This window comes from Triticum urartu, chromosome 2A, assembly GCF_056163025.1.
Source record: "Triticum urartu cultivar PI428250 chromosome 2A, HENAU_Tu73, whole genome shotgun sequence".
Classification (NCBI taxonomy): Eukaryota; Viridiplantae; Streptophyta; class Magnoliopsida; order Poales; family Poaceae; genus Triticum; species Triticum urartu.
In genome coordinates, this window is record NC_141874.1 from 413,026,367 (window position 1) to 413,042,961 (window position 16,595).

At 44.2% G+C, this 16,595-nt stretch overlaps 2 protein-coding genes across 3 annotated transcripts; both read left to right on the forward strand.

Annotated features, from left to right (window-relative positions):
- Nucleotides 1-3,080: 3,080 nt before the first annotated feature.
- LOC125537508 (uncharacterized) lies at nucleotides 3,081-11,361 on the forward strand. 2 transcript variants are annotated; one of them, XM_048700832.2, is made up of 16 exons: nucleotides 3,081-3,247; nucleotides 4,223-4,630; nucleotides 4,773-4,998; nucleotides 5,078-5,326; nucleotides 5,423-5,538; nucleotides 5,643-5,738; nucleotides 5,824-5,911; nucleotides 6,370-6,599; nucleotides 7,091-7,275; nucleotides 7,427-7,626; nucleotides 8,002-8,334; nucleotides 8,443-8,544; nucleotides 9,055-9,352; nucleotides 9,846-9,994; nucleotides 10,292-10,576; nucleotides 10,741-11,361. In XM_048700832.2, the coding sequence occupies exons 2-16, from the start codon at nucleotides 4,332-4,334 to the stop codon at nucleotides 10,930-10,932; spliced, it is 3,048 nt and encodes a 1,015-aa protein (XP_048556789.2). In that variant the 5' UTR covers nucleotides 3,081-3,247; nucleotides 4,223-4,331; the 3' UTR covers nucleotides 10,933-11,361. The 2 variants fall into 2 exon arrangements, with proteins under 2 accessions (XP_048556789.2, XP_048556792.2); XM_048700835.2 differs by lacking the exon at nucleotides 3,081-3,247 and adding an exon at nucleotides 4,077-4,100.
- Nucleotides 11,362-11,508: 147 nt separating this feature from the next.
- LOC125537509 (uncharacterized) lies at nucleotides 11,509-13,348 on the forward strand. Its single transcript, XM_087544016.1, has one exon. It carries the CDS (start codon nucleotides 11,793-11,795, stop codon nucleotides 13,194-13,196), a length of 1,404 nt encoding a protein of 467 aa, XP_087400142.1. The 5' UTR covers nucleotides 11,509-11,792; the 3' UTR covers nucleotides 13,197-13,348.
- The last annotated feature ends 3,247 nt before the right edge of the window (nucleotides 13,349-16,595 follow it).

Genomic DNA, 16,595 nt, shown 5'->3' on the forward strand with positions numbered 1-16,595 from the left:
CATCCAAGGCGCAGCCCCTCCCCTTCCCAACACCTCTCCTCCTCCGTAAGAGCTTGGCGAAGCCCTGCCGGAGTACTGCAGCTTCACCACCACCACGTCGTCGTGCTGCTGTTGGAGCCCTCTTCCTCAACCTCTCCCTCCTCCTTGCTGGATCAAGGCGCGGGAGACGTCCTCGCTCCGTACGTGTGTTGAACGCGGAGGTGCCGTCCGTTCGGCGCTAGAATCTTCGGTGATTTGGATCACGACGAGTACGACTCCATCAACATCATTCTCTTGAACGCTTCCGCTCGTGATCTACAAGGGTATGTAGATGCACTCTTCTCTCCCTCATTGCTAGATGACTCCATAGATAGATCTTGGTGATGCGTAATTTTTTTTTTAAAATTCTGCCACGTTCCCCAACAATGAGGAGCGTGCGAGTGATTACTCCGCTTGAGCCACCACTTGTGTTGTAGGTGTCCTCTCTGCCTTTTTGGTGTCTCGATACCAAAGAGTGTAGGATTTGCGAGTTGTGAGTCGTGTTTTCGTTTGCTTTGTCGTTGGACCTCGTTTGCTTTGGTCTGGTTTGCGCTTGTGAGACCTTTCTATCATGTGGTGTAAGACATATGCACTCTATCATATTTTTTTGAGCTTATGCTATCGTGTGCTATTTACATTATGCTCGTATGTACTATCTTGCTTAGTGTTAGCCTTTTTGTTGCAAGATATGCCTTGTCTATAAAATATAGGGGGAGTGTTGATCCTAGTATGTGTGCTGTGCAGTCCAAAGCACTCATCTAGATAGCACACATCTAAGGGGAGCCCGTCTATATTTTAGAGGTATGGGGTTTGCTCATGTTCTATGTTATCTCACTTTATGCAAATCCCGTATTGTCATCAATCCACCAAAAAAAGAGATTGTAAGGGCATATTTATCCCTTAGTTGTTTTGGTGATTGATGACGATACTTTTGCGGACTAATCGTGTGCATTGAGTATTTCAGACATTTTCATCACTAGGCACAAGACGACTTGGTGCCCCTCGAAGACTATTGAAGACATCGTTTATCTACGTTTCTTTTCGGTGGATTTGAGTCACTATTAAGAGGGGGTCTGTTTTGAAAAGGCTTGGGTGGAATCATCACGTACACATCTACTTCTTTGCACCACCTTTTCTTTGGCACTTTGGAGCATCCTCCGTCTTTTCTTGTCTATGCAAAATGTCGTGGTTGCTGATCTGGGGCATTTGGTAGTACAGCTCCTAGGAGCGGTAGTACCGCAGGCCCTTGCGGTAGTACCAGCCTCTGGCGCGGTAGTACCGCAAGTGCCCACGGTAGTACCGCTTCCTTGGAGCGGTAGTACTGTGGCCTCAGGCCAGGCGCTGCTGCTTTTGCGGTAGTATGGGCGGATGTAATTTTTTACATCCGCGCCCTACGCGGTAGTACCGTGCTAGGTGCGTGGTAATACCGTGCGCTCTGGCCAGGCTCAGCAGCTTGCGCGGCAGTAGGAGTGGATGTAATTTTTACATCCGCACCCCGCGTGGTAGTACCGCTCCTGGCTTGCAGTACTACCGTGTCGGATTTTTGCATAGGTCCCAACTCAGCGGAAGTTGCCACAGATGTATTTTTATATGTCCGTGCCTTCCCAAAATCTGGACCATCCCTACCTTGCGGTAGTATCGCAAGGGGGAGCGGTAGTACCACGCCAGCGGTTCTACCGCCCTCTGCTTCATTGCATCTGGGTTGTTCTAGTTTCTACTGCTAGGGCGGTAGTACCGCGGGGCCCTGCAGTAGTACCGTGTGCCCTTGCGGTAGTACCGTGTCCCCGGCGCGGTAGTACCATGCTATGCATGCTGAGTTGGTGGATAACGGTTGGATTTGTTCTTCCACTATATAAGGGGTGTCTTCTTCTCCGAGTTGACTCTCTTTTATCCCCAAGCTTCATTATTGCTTCAAGCTCCATGTTCGCCCGATCTCTCTCCCTAGCCAATCAAACTTGTTGATTCTCTAGGGATTGGTTGAGAAGGCCTAGATCTACACTTCCACTAAGAGAAATTTGATTCTCCCACTCATCCCTTGCGGATCTTGTTACTCTTGGGTGTTTGAGCATCCTAGACGGTTGAGGTCACCACAGAGCCATATTCCATTGTGGTGAAACTTTGTGGTATCGTTGGGAGCCTCCAATTAAGTTGTGGAGATAGCCCCAATCTTGTTTGTAAAGGTCCGGTCGCCGCCTCCAAGGGCACCAATAGTGGAATCACGGCATCTCGCATTGTGTGAGGGCGTGAGGAGAATACGGTGGCCCTAGTGGCTTCTTGGAGAGCATTGTGCCTCCACACCGCTCCAACGAAGGCGTACTTCCCCTCAAAAGGAAGGAACTTCGGTAACACATCCTCGTCTTCACCGGCTCCACTCTTGGTTATCTCGTGCCTTTACTTGTGCAAGCTTATTTGTGTTATATCCCTTGCTTGCCTGTGTACTTGTTCTTATTGCATGATATATGTTGCTCACCTAGTTGCATATCTAGACAACCTACTTTGATTCAAAGTTTAAATTGATAAAAAAGCTAAAAATTGTTAGTTGCCTATTCACCCCCCGTCTAGTCAATTATATCGATCCTTTCAGAGGAGTGCTGGTCAACGAGGCCCGTTTGAGGCGCCCGTCTGTGTCGAAATTTCGTGACCGGTCAGTGACCGGGTTGCCCGCTCGAGCGTTTAAGATGGGTTTGGGGCGTCCTGCTGTAGATGCTAAAAATTCGTACCGTAGTACTATCTTTTATTTATTTTTTTTCTTTTCTTTTATGCCAAGCTAAACCTTTAGGAGGTTGCGATGCATGTTTGTTAGGTTCTGTGCATAAACGGAAACAAATATTTTTGCGTTTAGTGTTTGAATTTTCATTCTGTATTGGATACTCCCTAAAAAAATGATTTAGACAATGTGCAGGCCAACAAACGAACAAACACATGTTTGTGTTGGGTTGGATCGCTGCTGCAAAGCCATAGAAAACAACGAGACAGAGAGAGAAAATAGAAAATGGGAGGAAACCTGTAGGCACGACGGCATCTGGGCTGCCGCCTCCGGGATATTCTTGGCATTTCTTGGTCCATCCCTTGCCCAAATCAAACGCAACGCGAACCAAATGCACGCACTCCCCCCCTCACTCCCGTCCACCTCCACCGGATCAGGGAGGCAGTTGCCACACCACACCACCCGCCTCTCCCCCCTTCCGCCCACCGGCAAGGCCATTCCCGCGCGCCGCCGGTCACCCAGGTGCACCTCCACCCCCTTTTTTCTCCTCCCCCCGTCCTATGCCCGGATGCCAATCCCATTGCCTGCTCCTCACGAACGCATCGTCGTTCCATCTTGCATTGCGTTACTCCTTCACGCAATCTTGCTCCGGCTTCACTCGCTCCTCCTCCATGCCCATGCACACGCGCGGCACGCCGGTAAATTTATCGGTCGCTGATGGGTGCGACGGCCCAAAGATTGGCGCTCTTCGCTTCTCTTTTGGTGCTCAACCTGTCCCCGGCACCCCTGCCGGCCAGATTAGTTGAAATAGGGGAGATACACCCGCCTGCGTGCTTGCACTTTCCTGTCGAATGCCATGGTTACTAGTTTAATGTGTTGATTAATAGCATGCTGCTAACGTTCTTTTTTCTTTTTAAAAAAAGGGAGAGGCTGTCATACAATTTAAGAATCCTTTAATCCGACTGAATCTGCATCAAGTAGTCCTCCTCAGTTTATTTATGCAGCGAATGGGATTATGTCGGCCCTTCGCGTTTCGACCTTTCAGGATAATCTGTTCCCTTCCACTGTGAATTGACTCTGAATTGTTTCACCCACTACTTGTTAATCTAGCTGTTAAACGAGTTACACAAAGGCATAATATCGACCACTAGTATTGGTTCTTGACTACAGGCATGGTTTCTTGCTCTGGCAAACTATCTGGGCTCGCTCATTGTGCCATGCTAAGTTCTTGCTTATATCATAGTACGAAGTATATGTGGTACTGGGATTGGATGTAAATAGTTGTTGGTATAATTATAACACCCATACTTGATACTTCCGTCTTGGTCACAGAATTTCAAGAGGAAAAAAAAAGGAATTTATCATCATCACTGTGGTACTGTTTCTCTTCATAACTACTACAACCATACGATGAGCAATCATGTACTTTGGCGTTCCTAAATTCATGCATCAACTCCTTTTGTTTTGCTGAATTCTGACAACATCTAATGCACGCAGAGCATCAATTTATCTTCAAGCTTGCAGACTCGAAGGAACACTTGTCGTGCATTGTGCATATCATTTCTCTGAGAAAAGTAGCCATAGTACTTAAAGCAACATTTCTTGGATGGGTTCAGACAAGCAGAGTGGTAGCCCACTATTGGGAACCCTCAAGATGGAGAGGGTTCGGACGATCCTGACACATACGCCATATCCTCATGAACACTCGAGGCATATCATGACGGCAGTGATAATTGGGTGCCTCTTTTTCATCTCGTCCGACAATATGCATACTCTGATACATAAACTGGACAGCAATATCAAATGGTGGTCCATGTATGTTTGCTTGATTGGTTTCTTCTACTTCTTTTCATCTCCCTTCCTTGGAAGAACAATTCAGCCGAGTTACTCAAATTTCAACCGATGGTATGCATTCATTCATATTTAGACTTCCTAGAACTCAATTGCAAATATATTTGTCGTCCTTATTACACCATAGAATCTTTATGCATGTACCAAATTAAGTTGTTAGGAGAACTGAATCATCAAATATATTGCATAATTGCAGGTATGTCGCTTGGATTTGCTTTGCATCCCTGTATCATCTCCCTAGCTTCCAATCAATGGGCGTTGATATGCGCATGAACCTTTCACTTTTTTTGACTATATATTTCTCTTCTGTCCTCTTCATCACTGCCTTTCACATCATATTTATTGGTCTCTGGTACATTGGACTGGTTGCTCGCATGGCAGGCACAAGACCAGGAATATGGACCATAGTACAAAACTGTACTGTACGTTTACTAAAAATATTTTTTTATTTTTATTTTCTTCAAATTGCTCCTGGGAAGATTAATTTCGAATCTCTTCCAGGTCATCAGTATTGCGTGCTGTGTATTCTACAGTCATTGCGGGAATCTTGCTGTGCCCAAAAGCGAATCTTTTGACAAGAGTTCTGATCCAAGTTTGCTTGCTTTTCTTAAAAACGAAAATGGAACCACATGGATATCAAATTTTCTCTTTATGAATGAACTAAAAGATCAGATATGTTCATCTTGGTTTGCACCTGTTGGATCCGCAAGTGACTATCCTCTTCTGTCAAAGTGGGTTATATATGGGGAGGTAACACTTGCATCTCTTTGATTCGTCTACTCTTTGCTCTCATATTTTTGTTTGGCAACATCCATGCTCCACTTCTTTGATCATGTTATTCTCCAGTTAGTTTGCAGTGGATCCTGTGCTGGCCCATCAGATGAAATATCTCCTCTGTACTCACTGTGGGCTACATTCGTTGGCCTTTATATTGCCAACTTTGTTGTGGAGAGATCAACTGGGTGTGTGCTTATTGTTTTACGCAGTGCATGTTTTATTCCAAAATTTATCTCTCTCTTCAATACTCTGTCTGAGTATTTCTTATTATCCACTGCAAATACTTCAGATGGGCTCTTACTCACTTGTCACCAGTATCAGAAGAAGAGAAGCTCAGAAAACATATGAAACCAGATTTCTTGGATATGGTACCTTGGTACTCAGGGTAGAGCCCTCTAAGCTCCAGCAATTTAGGTTCCAGATGAGAGCAACGGAAGAAAATGCCTGACTTCTTCAACTTCATTATGTAGGACATCGGCTGATTTATTCAAGACGGCGTTTGATCTTATGGTCTCTGTAACTCTTTTTGTTGGGCGATTTGACATGCGCATGATGCAGGTAAGTGGTGTTTGGCGAGGAATTAACTACCATTCAATATAAAATTTCCACCATGGACCTAAGTTGATCTAAATTTCTATGTTAGATCATCGCTGTAGTTGCTTTCACCTAAAAATATTGCGCCCATCCTTTTAAATTTTTTAATCTTGATGCACACGTTGTCCTCACTCGTGCGCACCCGGGAAAACATCCCGGTCGATCACCCTTTCCCACATTGCTCCTAGCCATGCACGCTTAACCAAGGGGTTATTAGGAGATGAGCTTCTAGAAGAGAAGATGCACCTTCTTAGCATGTGTATTACTATTTATGCTTTTAAGGTAAGATACTAGGATGTCACATCATGTCTATGATGACATCATGTATGTAATCATAACACTTTAAAGTCAAGCTTTTGTCTGCCTCTATGTACATGATTAGTGCACTATTTTTCTTCATCCTTTTCTATATTTTACTGTAGGCTGCAATGAAAAGTACTACAGATGAAACTCGGAATGACGATGTGCTCTATGACTATTTTAATGAAAGAGAAGACCTTTGGTTTGACTTTGTCGCAGACACTGGTGATGGTGGAAATTCATCATATACAGTTGCCCGGCTGCTGGCTCAGCCATCCATTCAGACTGTAATTGGTGGTTCTATGCATACTCTTCCACGTGGAAATTTGCTTGTTATTGGCGGAGATCTTGCGTAAGATTGCACCATGTTAATCAGTTTTGACTCTTTTCTTCAGTAAATTTATCTCTCTCCATATGTGCAAATCATCTAGCTCTTGACTGTATTTAACCAGTACGGTCACACAATTGATTGTATCATAATACTATGGAACTCTCCTAAAAAGAAGTAATTCTATAAAACTTATATAGCCACCAATGTTCTAGTTGTACGCCGGACAATCTATCTAGGCTGTTAACCGCTTGGTTGAGTTTCTTTAATAATTTTTGGAATGAAGTGTTAATATATATTTTTGGTTTCCTCTAGTAAATTATGAGTTTTTGCCGTTGAGTATAATTTCTTCTCTTGTAAAAATTCCATATGTTATATACTTTTATGCCATGTATGTATATTTGGTTATCATTTGCACATTAGCTGTGACTTTATTGTCCATCCCTAGTGGTTCACTCAATAAATTAGACAGATATATCTCCATTTATTTATGTTCTATCATTTCAAATATGTAGGTATCCAAACCCTTCGTCCTTTACATATGAGAGACGCTTCTTTGGTCCTTTTGAGTATGCTATGCAACCTCCGCGTTGGTATAAGGCTGAACATATAGCTGTGGATAAGCCTGAGGTTCCTCCGGGAGTATCAAAGATGAAAAAATATGATGGACCCCAATGTTTCATAATTCCCGGGAACCACGGTTTGTTCTGTCCATTTATATTAAACTTTGTTTGTCAAAATACGTCTCATTTTACCTCCTTTCTATGGACTCGATGTCAAGTATGTAAGGAAGAAAATTCATGATTTTTCTTAAGGTTTTCCTTTGTTTGTTTCCTTGCCTTCTATAACAGATTGGTTCGATGGGCTTAACACCTTCATGAGATATATATGTCACAAAAGCTGGTTAGGTGGATGGTTTCTGCCTCAGAGGAAGAGTTACTTTGCATTGCAGCTTCCGAAAGGTTGGTGGATATTTGGTCTTGATCTAGCTCTTCATGGTGACATTGATGTATACCAATTCAAGTTCTTTGCAGAACTTTGTCGGAATAAGGTGCATTATTCCGTCCCCTGTTTATCCTTCTGTTTTGAACTGGATTTTTCCATTACTTCTGTTTCCTGTTTTTCAACACACAGTTGTTTAATTACTTCTACCATGTAGCTGACTAATACTAAGATGTCTAGTGAACACCGAAAGCAATATATGCTGACAAATATCTTCTTTTGTAGATATAACCCCTTCTCCAGTATAGGTGGAAAAGTTTCCATGTTGATTTCTTTGTTATCATTTTATTTGGTTGGTTCCTGATGAGTGATTCATTGATCATTCTGTGTTAAATGTTTCCTTAACATTTGAATATATTGGGAATTGGAGATAAATTTTCATTTCCAGATTTAATTGATCCGCTACATTTCTAAAGTTATGCAGGTTGGAGAGAACGACTCTGTGATCATTGTTACACACGAGCCAAACTGGCTCCTCGATTGGTATTGGAAGGAGACTACAGGCAAGAATGTCTCACATTTGATTCAGGACTACCTGAATGGAAGGTGCAAACTTCGTATGGCTGGGGATTTGCATCATTTTATGAGGCATTCTGCAACACCATCAGATAAACCAACTTTTGTTGAACACTTACTTGTCAATGGATGTGGTGGTGCCTTTCTGCACCCAACACATGTTTTCAAAAACTTTGAAAGGTTCTCTGGTACTACCTACGAGTGCAAGGCTGCTTATCCCTCTTATGAGGAATCTAGTGGGGTATGTAGTTTCAAAAGTTAATGGAATCTCTACCATATTTAGCCTATTGATCAGCTTAACAAGCATGTCTGTTATTGTGCAAGAAGATCTTATTAACTACACTTGCAGATTGCACTGGGCAATATATTAAAATTCCGCAAGAAGAATTGGCAGTTCGACATAATTGGTGGTTTTATTTACTTCATACTGGTATTCTCCATGTTCCCACAGGTCAGTTATACTTATTCCATAAGGTGTAGTTTTCTTCCTTGCATATCTTCATTTTCCTAAGGGATTGTTTGGTTGGAAGGGATTGGAGTGGATTGTGGAGGATTAAATCCTCTACAAGTCAAAATCCCCCTCAATCCCCTCCAAACCTCTCCAGAATAGGTTTGACCGAGCAAGGACTAAGTGAAGTACTATACCTTGGATGTCTTACTATTTGAAAATTCGACATATGCCACTAGAAAGTTCCACTTCTGAAAAATGCCAACCTTTCAACCCCCGACTTATTACTTGGAAGGTCATACTGAGTTACCGAGCAATATTACATATGCTATTCAGTTTGGTGACACTAAGCACCTATATTCCTCGCAAATCTTCCTGACAAAGGGAGTTTTTATTGATTCAAAACGTCGCTCCAAGACGATACAATCGATAAGAGTTCATATTCTGCGACTATAGCAGGCTTATAATCTTTGATCTAATCCTGACTCTTGTTCACATTTCCATCTTTTCCAGTGTAATCTTGTTCACATCTTAAATGAGGAAACATGGTCTGGGCGTCTGCAAAGCTTCTCAAGTACAATATGGAGTGCTTTGCTTTTTATTTTTGAACACTCTTATGTCTCCTCAGTAGGAAGTCTAACCTTGTTGATGGCATCATATTCATTTGTACCATCCAAACTCACAAGGAAAAAAAGAGCTATTATCGGTAGCCTGCATGTTTTGGCCCATCTGACTGCAGCTCTAGTTTTAATGTTGCTCATGGAGTTGGGCATTGAAATATGCATACGGAATCATTTACTGGCAACGTCAGGTATGCCATCGCATATTGTACTCCCAACTACACTGCTACTATTAAATTCTTATCATAGGTTCAGATAATACTTTATATTCTTGCTGTTATATCCCTTTTGAAGTGTAAAAGTACCTTATTCAATCATTTGTACGTAGGGTATATTCATTTTATGGTTTCAAACTGGATAAGATCGTAAAAGTTGAACATTATATCGCTCAGGGCATCAATCAAATTGAAGTGGCTAGACGAAATTGATAAGTTCAGTTGGAGAAACATAATCTGTGCCACCATGTCTACGATGACATGTCCTAGGGGTTTATTTGATGAAACTCTGATGGCATGTTCTTTCTAAATTATCACCAACTTTTGCTTAAGTTCCACTCCAGAAAAGTTCTAGCTAAGCTTATGTGCCTAGTCTCCTGTTGTTTCTTCTGACATCAGAGATTTAGCTTATTTCCTGCTTCTTCATTCAAGAAAGACATTTTTTTGACAAATCCGTTTTCTGTCATAGGTTATCACCCTCTATATGATTGGTATCGGTCAATGGAAAGTGAGCATTTCCCAGATCCAACTGGTCTTCGTACTCGATTGGAACAATGGACGCTTGGACTATATCCAGCATGTATAAAATACCTTATGTCAGCCTTTGACGTCCCAGAGGTGATAAGACTCTTTCTGGAAACATTTTTTACTATTCCAGTATAGATGCATTGCAGTTTTGAACAAATGGATTTGTACTTGTATATCAATTCATTTTTCGACTTTTGTGTATGAAGTACTCCGTCCCATAATATAAGAGTGTTTTTGACACTAGTGTCAAAAACGCTCTTATATTGTGGGATGGAAGGAGTACCTATGAATTATCATCTGACCTCACAAAATCAAAATTTCCTCTTCTGTCCACTTTATGTAGATTTACTTTATCAGACAAAATTTAATATATAAATATTTTTACAGGTCATGGCTGTTACAAGGATCAACATTTGCAAGAACGGCATGATGTCGCTTTCTCGGAGTGTTCTGATCATGTACTATACTTCTGTATTTATCTATTTCTGGATTTTCTCAACTCCAGTTGTTTCCCTCATATTTGGTAGTTACCTATACATATGCATCAACTGGTTCCACATACACTTTGATGAAGCCTTCTCGTCTTTGCGCATCGCAAACTACAAATCTTTCACAAGGTTCCATATTAAGAAGGATGGTGATCTAGAAATATTTACACTTGCAGTTGACAAGGTAACATCAAAATATTCAACATGCTCACATTCACATCTTTTCAGATCAGCATTGCATTGAATGGTACTCCTATCATTTTCAATATAAGGTGGATACAGGTTTTCAGATGTAGAAAACAAAATGCATGTAGGCTCCATTATAAACACGTTGAATCTGGTGAACAGGTCCCAAAGGATTGGAAATTGGATCCCAAGTGGGAGGCAGAGGAAAGAGGGCCTCATCAGCTCAGCCACCACCGGAGATACCCTAGCAAATGGAGGTCAGCCTCATCTCCAGACCCCGTCAGGTCGGTGCGGGTCGTTGACCATTTCACCATCACAAGAACAGTAGCACCAGATCCCGAGACCTCCTGCTGATTCCCTACATCATTGCTGGTGAAGTACTTGCTCGAGACATTAGCGATTGCTTGCGCAGACTGTCAGTTTTTCATCCCATATCCAGCTTGACTTGGGCTGACCTATCATATCTGCTCCGGTGTTGCCTTCAGCTCTCTATGCGAACTTCATCTCCAGCATTGCACAGCATATAGCAGAGATTTACTTGTGCACTAGTTAACTGGTAACAAAGAAGAATGGATGGAGGAAACATAGAAAAAGTTCGATTCATCAGATAGATTGTATTCTGAGTGGATGCTCTTTATAGTTTATACCGAAAGATAGTGGAACACGGCCATTTTTTGTCATATGGAAACACATATCCTGGATGTAGATCTCACTGAAACACGGAGTGTAAATTTCACTATTTTCTGTAGAAGGAACCGAGTTAATTATTTCTGGAATTCGCTTCGTTACTCTGGTGCCATTGATTCTTAGTACATACATCTGCAATGTTATAAATTTCAGAGTTTGCAAATATGTGGCTTCTCATTGCCTGGAGAATATAATCCTCATTCAGCAAAGCATCTTAACATTCAGCTATAAAACGATGGACACAATGGCGCCACAAAGCAGCAACGATTCATTGCTTGGGTGTCACTGCAGCGCACTGATGATTCCTACACCTTTAAAAAAGAAATTATTCGACGAAAATTCCAAAGTTTGCAAATCGGTAGCTTCTCCAATCCTGAAGTCTGGAGATGATAATCATGTGTAGCATCTTGGTTTGCTCACGGAAGGAGTAAGCATCTCAACACTCAGCTATATAAAGGCTCGATCTGCGTGCTAATGGCGTAAGCTCCCTATTCGAGGCCAAGGTAGATACAGTGAGAGAGATAATCATGGCGCAGCAAAGCGGCAATGATCTGAAGGCTGTAATGGAGAAGCTGCTCCAGGCGTTCGAGGACGAAGTGGACAGTGAGCTGCCTCACAGGGCGGAGCTGGACCACATCTTCCGCATCCTCAAGGCAAACAAGGAGAAGATCATCTCGGAGCCACCGGAGGTGGGGAAGAAGGAGAAGCTGCCCGAGCTGCTGCGCAGTATCGGCGATGCCCTGCAGCAATGCAAGGCACGGTCCAAGCAGCAGCAGTCTGAGTCTGACAAGGCCAAGAGCAAGAAGATGACGATGCCGTCGGTGAGCGACTGCAACCCTTTCAAGTCTCGACCCTCGCAGCTGTCCGTCGACCCCTTGCTGGAGCAGACCATCGCCATTCTCGGCGATGTTCCTCCTCCTTCTCCTTCCCCTGATCAGGATGCAGGAGAGGAGGCCGTGACGGAGTACTATCAGTGGACAACGAGCTACGTGGATGAGAGCCGGATATACGGCTGGGACAAGGAAGCCAACGATGTGGTCGACGCCCTCGTCGGCAAGGAGGGGGAGGAGGAGGATCAGGTGCTGTTCAGGACGGCGGGCATCGCCGGGATCCACGGCAGCGGCAAGACGGCGCTGGCGCAGAAGGTGTTCGTCCACGACAGGATCAAGGACGCCTTCCCTCTCCGGCTCTGGGTTTGCGTGGGCCCGCCGGACCACGAGGACAGGTTCAACCTCCTCTACCGGATGCTCGACAACCTCGGCCTCGACACCGCCAAGGTGGAGGACATCGTCGACAAGGCCGACGTGGTCGTCAAGGCAGCCACCGACGAGGACAAGATCAAGTCCAGGATCGGCGTGCTGCTCTTCATCCTCTACGTGACGCTGTACAAGACGGGGTACCTTATCGTGTTCGACGACATGAGGGCGTACAGCGACTGGTACAGCAACCTGACGCTGCAGCCACCCAAGGACGGCGAGTGGTACGAGCGGCTCGCCTACGGCCTGCCCAAGGCCAGGAAGAGCGCCGTGCTCGTCACCAGCCGCAGCGAGGACGGCGCCAGGGTGATGGTGCGCACCGGCGGCGTGTTTCACCCTCCCAAGCTCGAGGGCGAAGAAGGGTGGAAGCTCTTCCACCGGGAGTACAAGGAGGCCAAAGACAAGGACAGGAAGGACAAGGGCGAGAAAGACAAGGGCGACAAGGAGGAGGAAGACAAGCTTTACAAGGAACTCGAAGAGATGAAGAAGGAGATCATCGGAAAGTGCCTCGGCCTTCCGGTGGCCATCGTCCAGGCGGCCAAGGGCTTCGCCGCGCTCGAGCACGAGCCGGAAGCTGACGCCAAGGATAACGCTGCCGCGGATCAGACTGCGACGAGCAAGACCGAACCTGGACCTGCAACTGAGGCGACGGAGGCCAATCAGTCTGCTAATTGAGCTACTGACTCACTGTGCGCGTGCTTATGTGCTCTGCTAAATGTTTGTTTCGTACTGTCGAGTGTGCCTTTTTTTTCTTTTCTTGTCTCCTTGATTTACCTTTTTTTTTATTACGAGAACCAATTGACCATGGAGTTTCGGGGCGTGTGTAATGTTTGTTCGACCGACCTTGTGGAGACTTCTTCAAATTTGAACTTTTTTTAGATTTGCTAATTCTTATCTACTACTCCCTCCGTTCCAAAATACTTGACTTTCATTTGTTTAAAAATAAATATACTTATATACTAAAACATGTCTAGATATATCTATATTTTGACAAATGGAAGTCATGTATTGCGAAACGGAGGAAGTAGATAAGAATTTAATAATATGTTACATGTAAATTGTCAACCACACATCAAAAGGCTGAAATATTCGTGCAAAACTTTTGATCTTGTCCTTGCAAAAAGCTGTAGCACCTACCCGAGCACATCATCGCCGGGGATGGAACCACTTGGTACTATAATGGGTTGGCCACCAGTTCACAATCGGCTGTAAATCGGACACAAGATAAGTGGACATCGGACTGCGCCCAAACCGCCTCCCCTTTGACCAACAGATACGAAGGCGGCTACGAAGAATGTCGGCGCTTCAAACGGTCGTCATTCGACCAGCAGATACAACAGCGGATCGTCGGAAACCGGCAGCCGAGCACAAGAGCTAAGATCTCCCCAAAGGGAAGAGTGCTCCTGCTCACGCCATGTTGCTGACGCACACACACCACTATTGTGATTAAGCTCCAAGGAGGAGCAAAATCATCAGGTCGTCGGCAACTTGCTTCCTCCCCTTCCATCTCTCCTCCTCCTCTCCCATGGTGGCTAGAAGAAAGCAAAAAAAAAGGGAGAAAACACAAACGCCAGATCCTGGTAACCTACGAGCTTATTGACGAAGCTACCACCGGACCACGTTCCTCCATCCACCATGGAGGCCAGCAAGAAGGAGTAATCGGGCCGTCGACACTACTCGAGCAGCCGGGCCGCCGACGCTGCTCGAGAGCGCCGGAACAGAGCTCCAACGCGACATCACGTTAGTCGCCCCGAAGGCAAGACAGGACCTTCAACTGCTCTGTACATGGAAGCCCTGTGCACCTCCCACTCCAGGACGATGCATGGGCGCTGCTGTCAGTGAAGAAAGAGCGATGGGGAAGGAAGGGGGAGTTTGACTTTGTACACTAGCCATACAACGTTTTCTCTTCTCACTCTTCTCTTTTCCTTCGAGTGAATTGGAGTTCTTCAGTCCCGTAAGATCATCTGCAGCTCCTCATATCCTCCCTATACCTTCAGACAGACAGCCCGGTCATTGTTCGAATAGGAAAGAGACCTAATCGAACCCTCACTTTATCCCTGTATGTTTTGATTGTCCACAAACCTTTATATCACCAATATATGGGGAGGATATTAGGACTCGCGGACGCGCACGGTGACTGTCCAATCAGTCCACGACATAGGACCACCCAAAACCATATTTTCTCTTTCTTTATTCATTCTCTTTTCTTCCTATCTCCATCCCCATCAATCATGTGCATGCATGTGATCGGACAATTTAGGGACAAAGTGGGGCACATGGCTGCATGGATGCACAAATAAGGGCTTTAAACAGACACGCCCCGACAATGACCGGGTGTGTCTGTGGACCTTGAAGAAGCCAAATTTGAGGAGACCGACTGTAGATGCACTAAATGACTCTTCTTCCCGCTGCAGCTACGTCCATAGTCATTTTTTTGTTTTCTTCTTCTATTTTCCTTTTTCATATATTCGTTTCAAATTTATGGTTTTTTAAATTCGTATTTTTTGCCAATGTCACTTGCATGTTCATCATCAACATGCAACTGCAAGTGTCACCTTTGCCCCACAACTGCCTATTTTCAACACTGTTGCAAACTTAGGTTAATTTTTTTGTTCGAAGGGCAGTTGCATGTCTCGTACTAGACAACTGCAAGTGTCATCCTTGGTTGCAATTGCATGTTTAACTTAACCGCAAGTCTGTAGGATGGGGCGGAAGTTTTTGTCGGTGACATTTGCATGTATATATACCATAAAAAACGCAACCATAAGAGTTGCATGTGCCTCGCAACTGCATGTCTTCAACGTGATTGGAACCACCGGTCAGAAGTGTATTTTCGTCAAGAGGGTTATTGCATGTTAACTCTAAACTTGCAACTAGCTTGATTGAGTTACATGTTCGTCTTAGACACGCATTTTGCCCGACCCCATGCTACCTCTTGAGCACTGCGTTCGTTTTCCTCGAAGAGGAAGGGATGATGCAGCAAAGTAGCGTAAGTATTTCCCTCAGTTTTTAAGAACCAAGGTATCAATCCAGTAGGAGGCTACGCGCGAGTCCCTCGTACCTGCACAAAACAAATAAATCCTCGCAACCAATGCAAATAGGGGTTGTCAATCCCTATAAGGCCACTTACGAGAGTGAGATCTGATAGATATGATAAGATAATACCTTTGGGTACTTGGTATGTTGACTTTTGCGTAGACCTCCCCGCAACGGCGCCAGAAATCCTTCTTGCTACCTCTTGAGCACTGCGTTGGTTTTCCCCGAAGAGGAAGGGATGATGCAGCAAAGTAGCGTAAGTATTTCCCTCAGTTTTTGAGAACCAAGGTATCAATCCAGTAGGAGGCTACGCGTGAGTCCCTCGTACCTGCACAAAACAAATAAATCCTCGCAACCAATGCAAATAGGGGTTGTCAATCCCTATAAGGCCACTTACAAGAGCATAAGTATTCTACGGTGGGTGAACAAATTACTGTTGAGCAATTGACAGAATTGAGCATAGTTATGAGAATATCTATGTATGATCATGTATATAGGCATCACATCCGAGACACGTAGACCGACTCCTGCCTGCATCTACTACTATTACTCCACTCATCGACCGCTATCCGGCATGCATCTAGAGTATTAAGTTAAAAACAGAGTAACGCCTTAAGCAAGATGACATGATGTAGAGGGATAGACTCATGCAATATGAAGAAAAACCCATCTTGTTATCCTCGATGGCAACAATACAATACGTGCCTTGATGCCCCTACTGTCACTGGGAAAGGACACCGCAAGATTGAACCCAAAGCTAAGCACTTCTCCCATTGCAAGAAAGATCAATCTAGTAGGCCAAACCAAACTGATAATTCGAAGAGACTTGCAAAGATAACCAATCATACATAAAAGAATTCAGAGAAGATTCAAATATTATTCATAGATAGACTTGATCATAATCCCACAATTCATCAGTCTCAACAAACACACCGTAAAAAGAAGATTACATTGAATAGTTCTCCACAAGAGAGGGGGAGAACATTGTATTGAGATCCAAAAAGAGAGAAGAAGCCATCTAGCTACAAACTATGGACC

Bases quoted from the DNA above. Each gene is read 5' to 3' on its own strand.
- LOC125537509 (XM_087544016.1), top strand. From the start codon at position 11,793: ATGGCGCAGCAAAGCGGCAATGATCTGAAGGCTGTAATGGAGAAGCTG.
- LOC125537508 (XM_048700832.2), top strand. From the start codon at position 4,332: ATGGGTTCAGACAAGCAGAGTGGTAGCCCACTATTGGGAACCCTCAAG. The intron at 4,999-5,077 runs GTACGTTTACTA...AATCTCTTCCAG, and splicing joins CCATAGTACAAAACTGTACT to GTCATCAGTATTGCGTGCTG. The intron at 7,627-8,001 runs GTGCATTATTCC...AAAGTTATGCAG, and splicing joins CAGAACTTTGTCGGAATAAG to GTTGGAGAGAACGACTCTGT.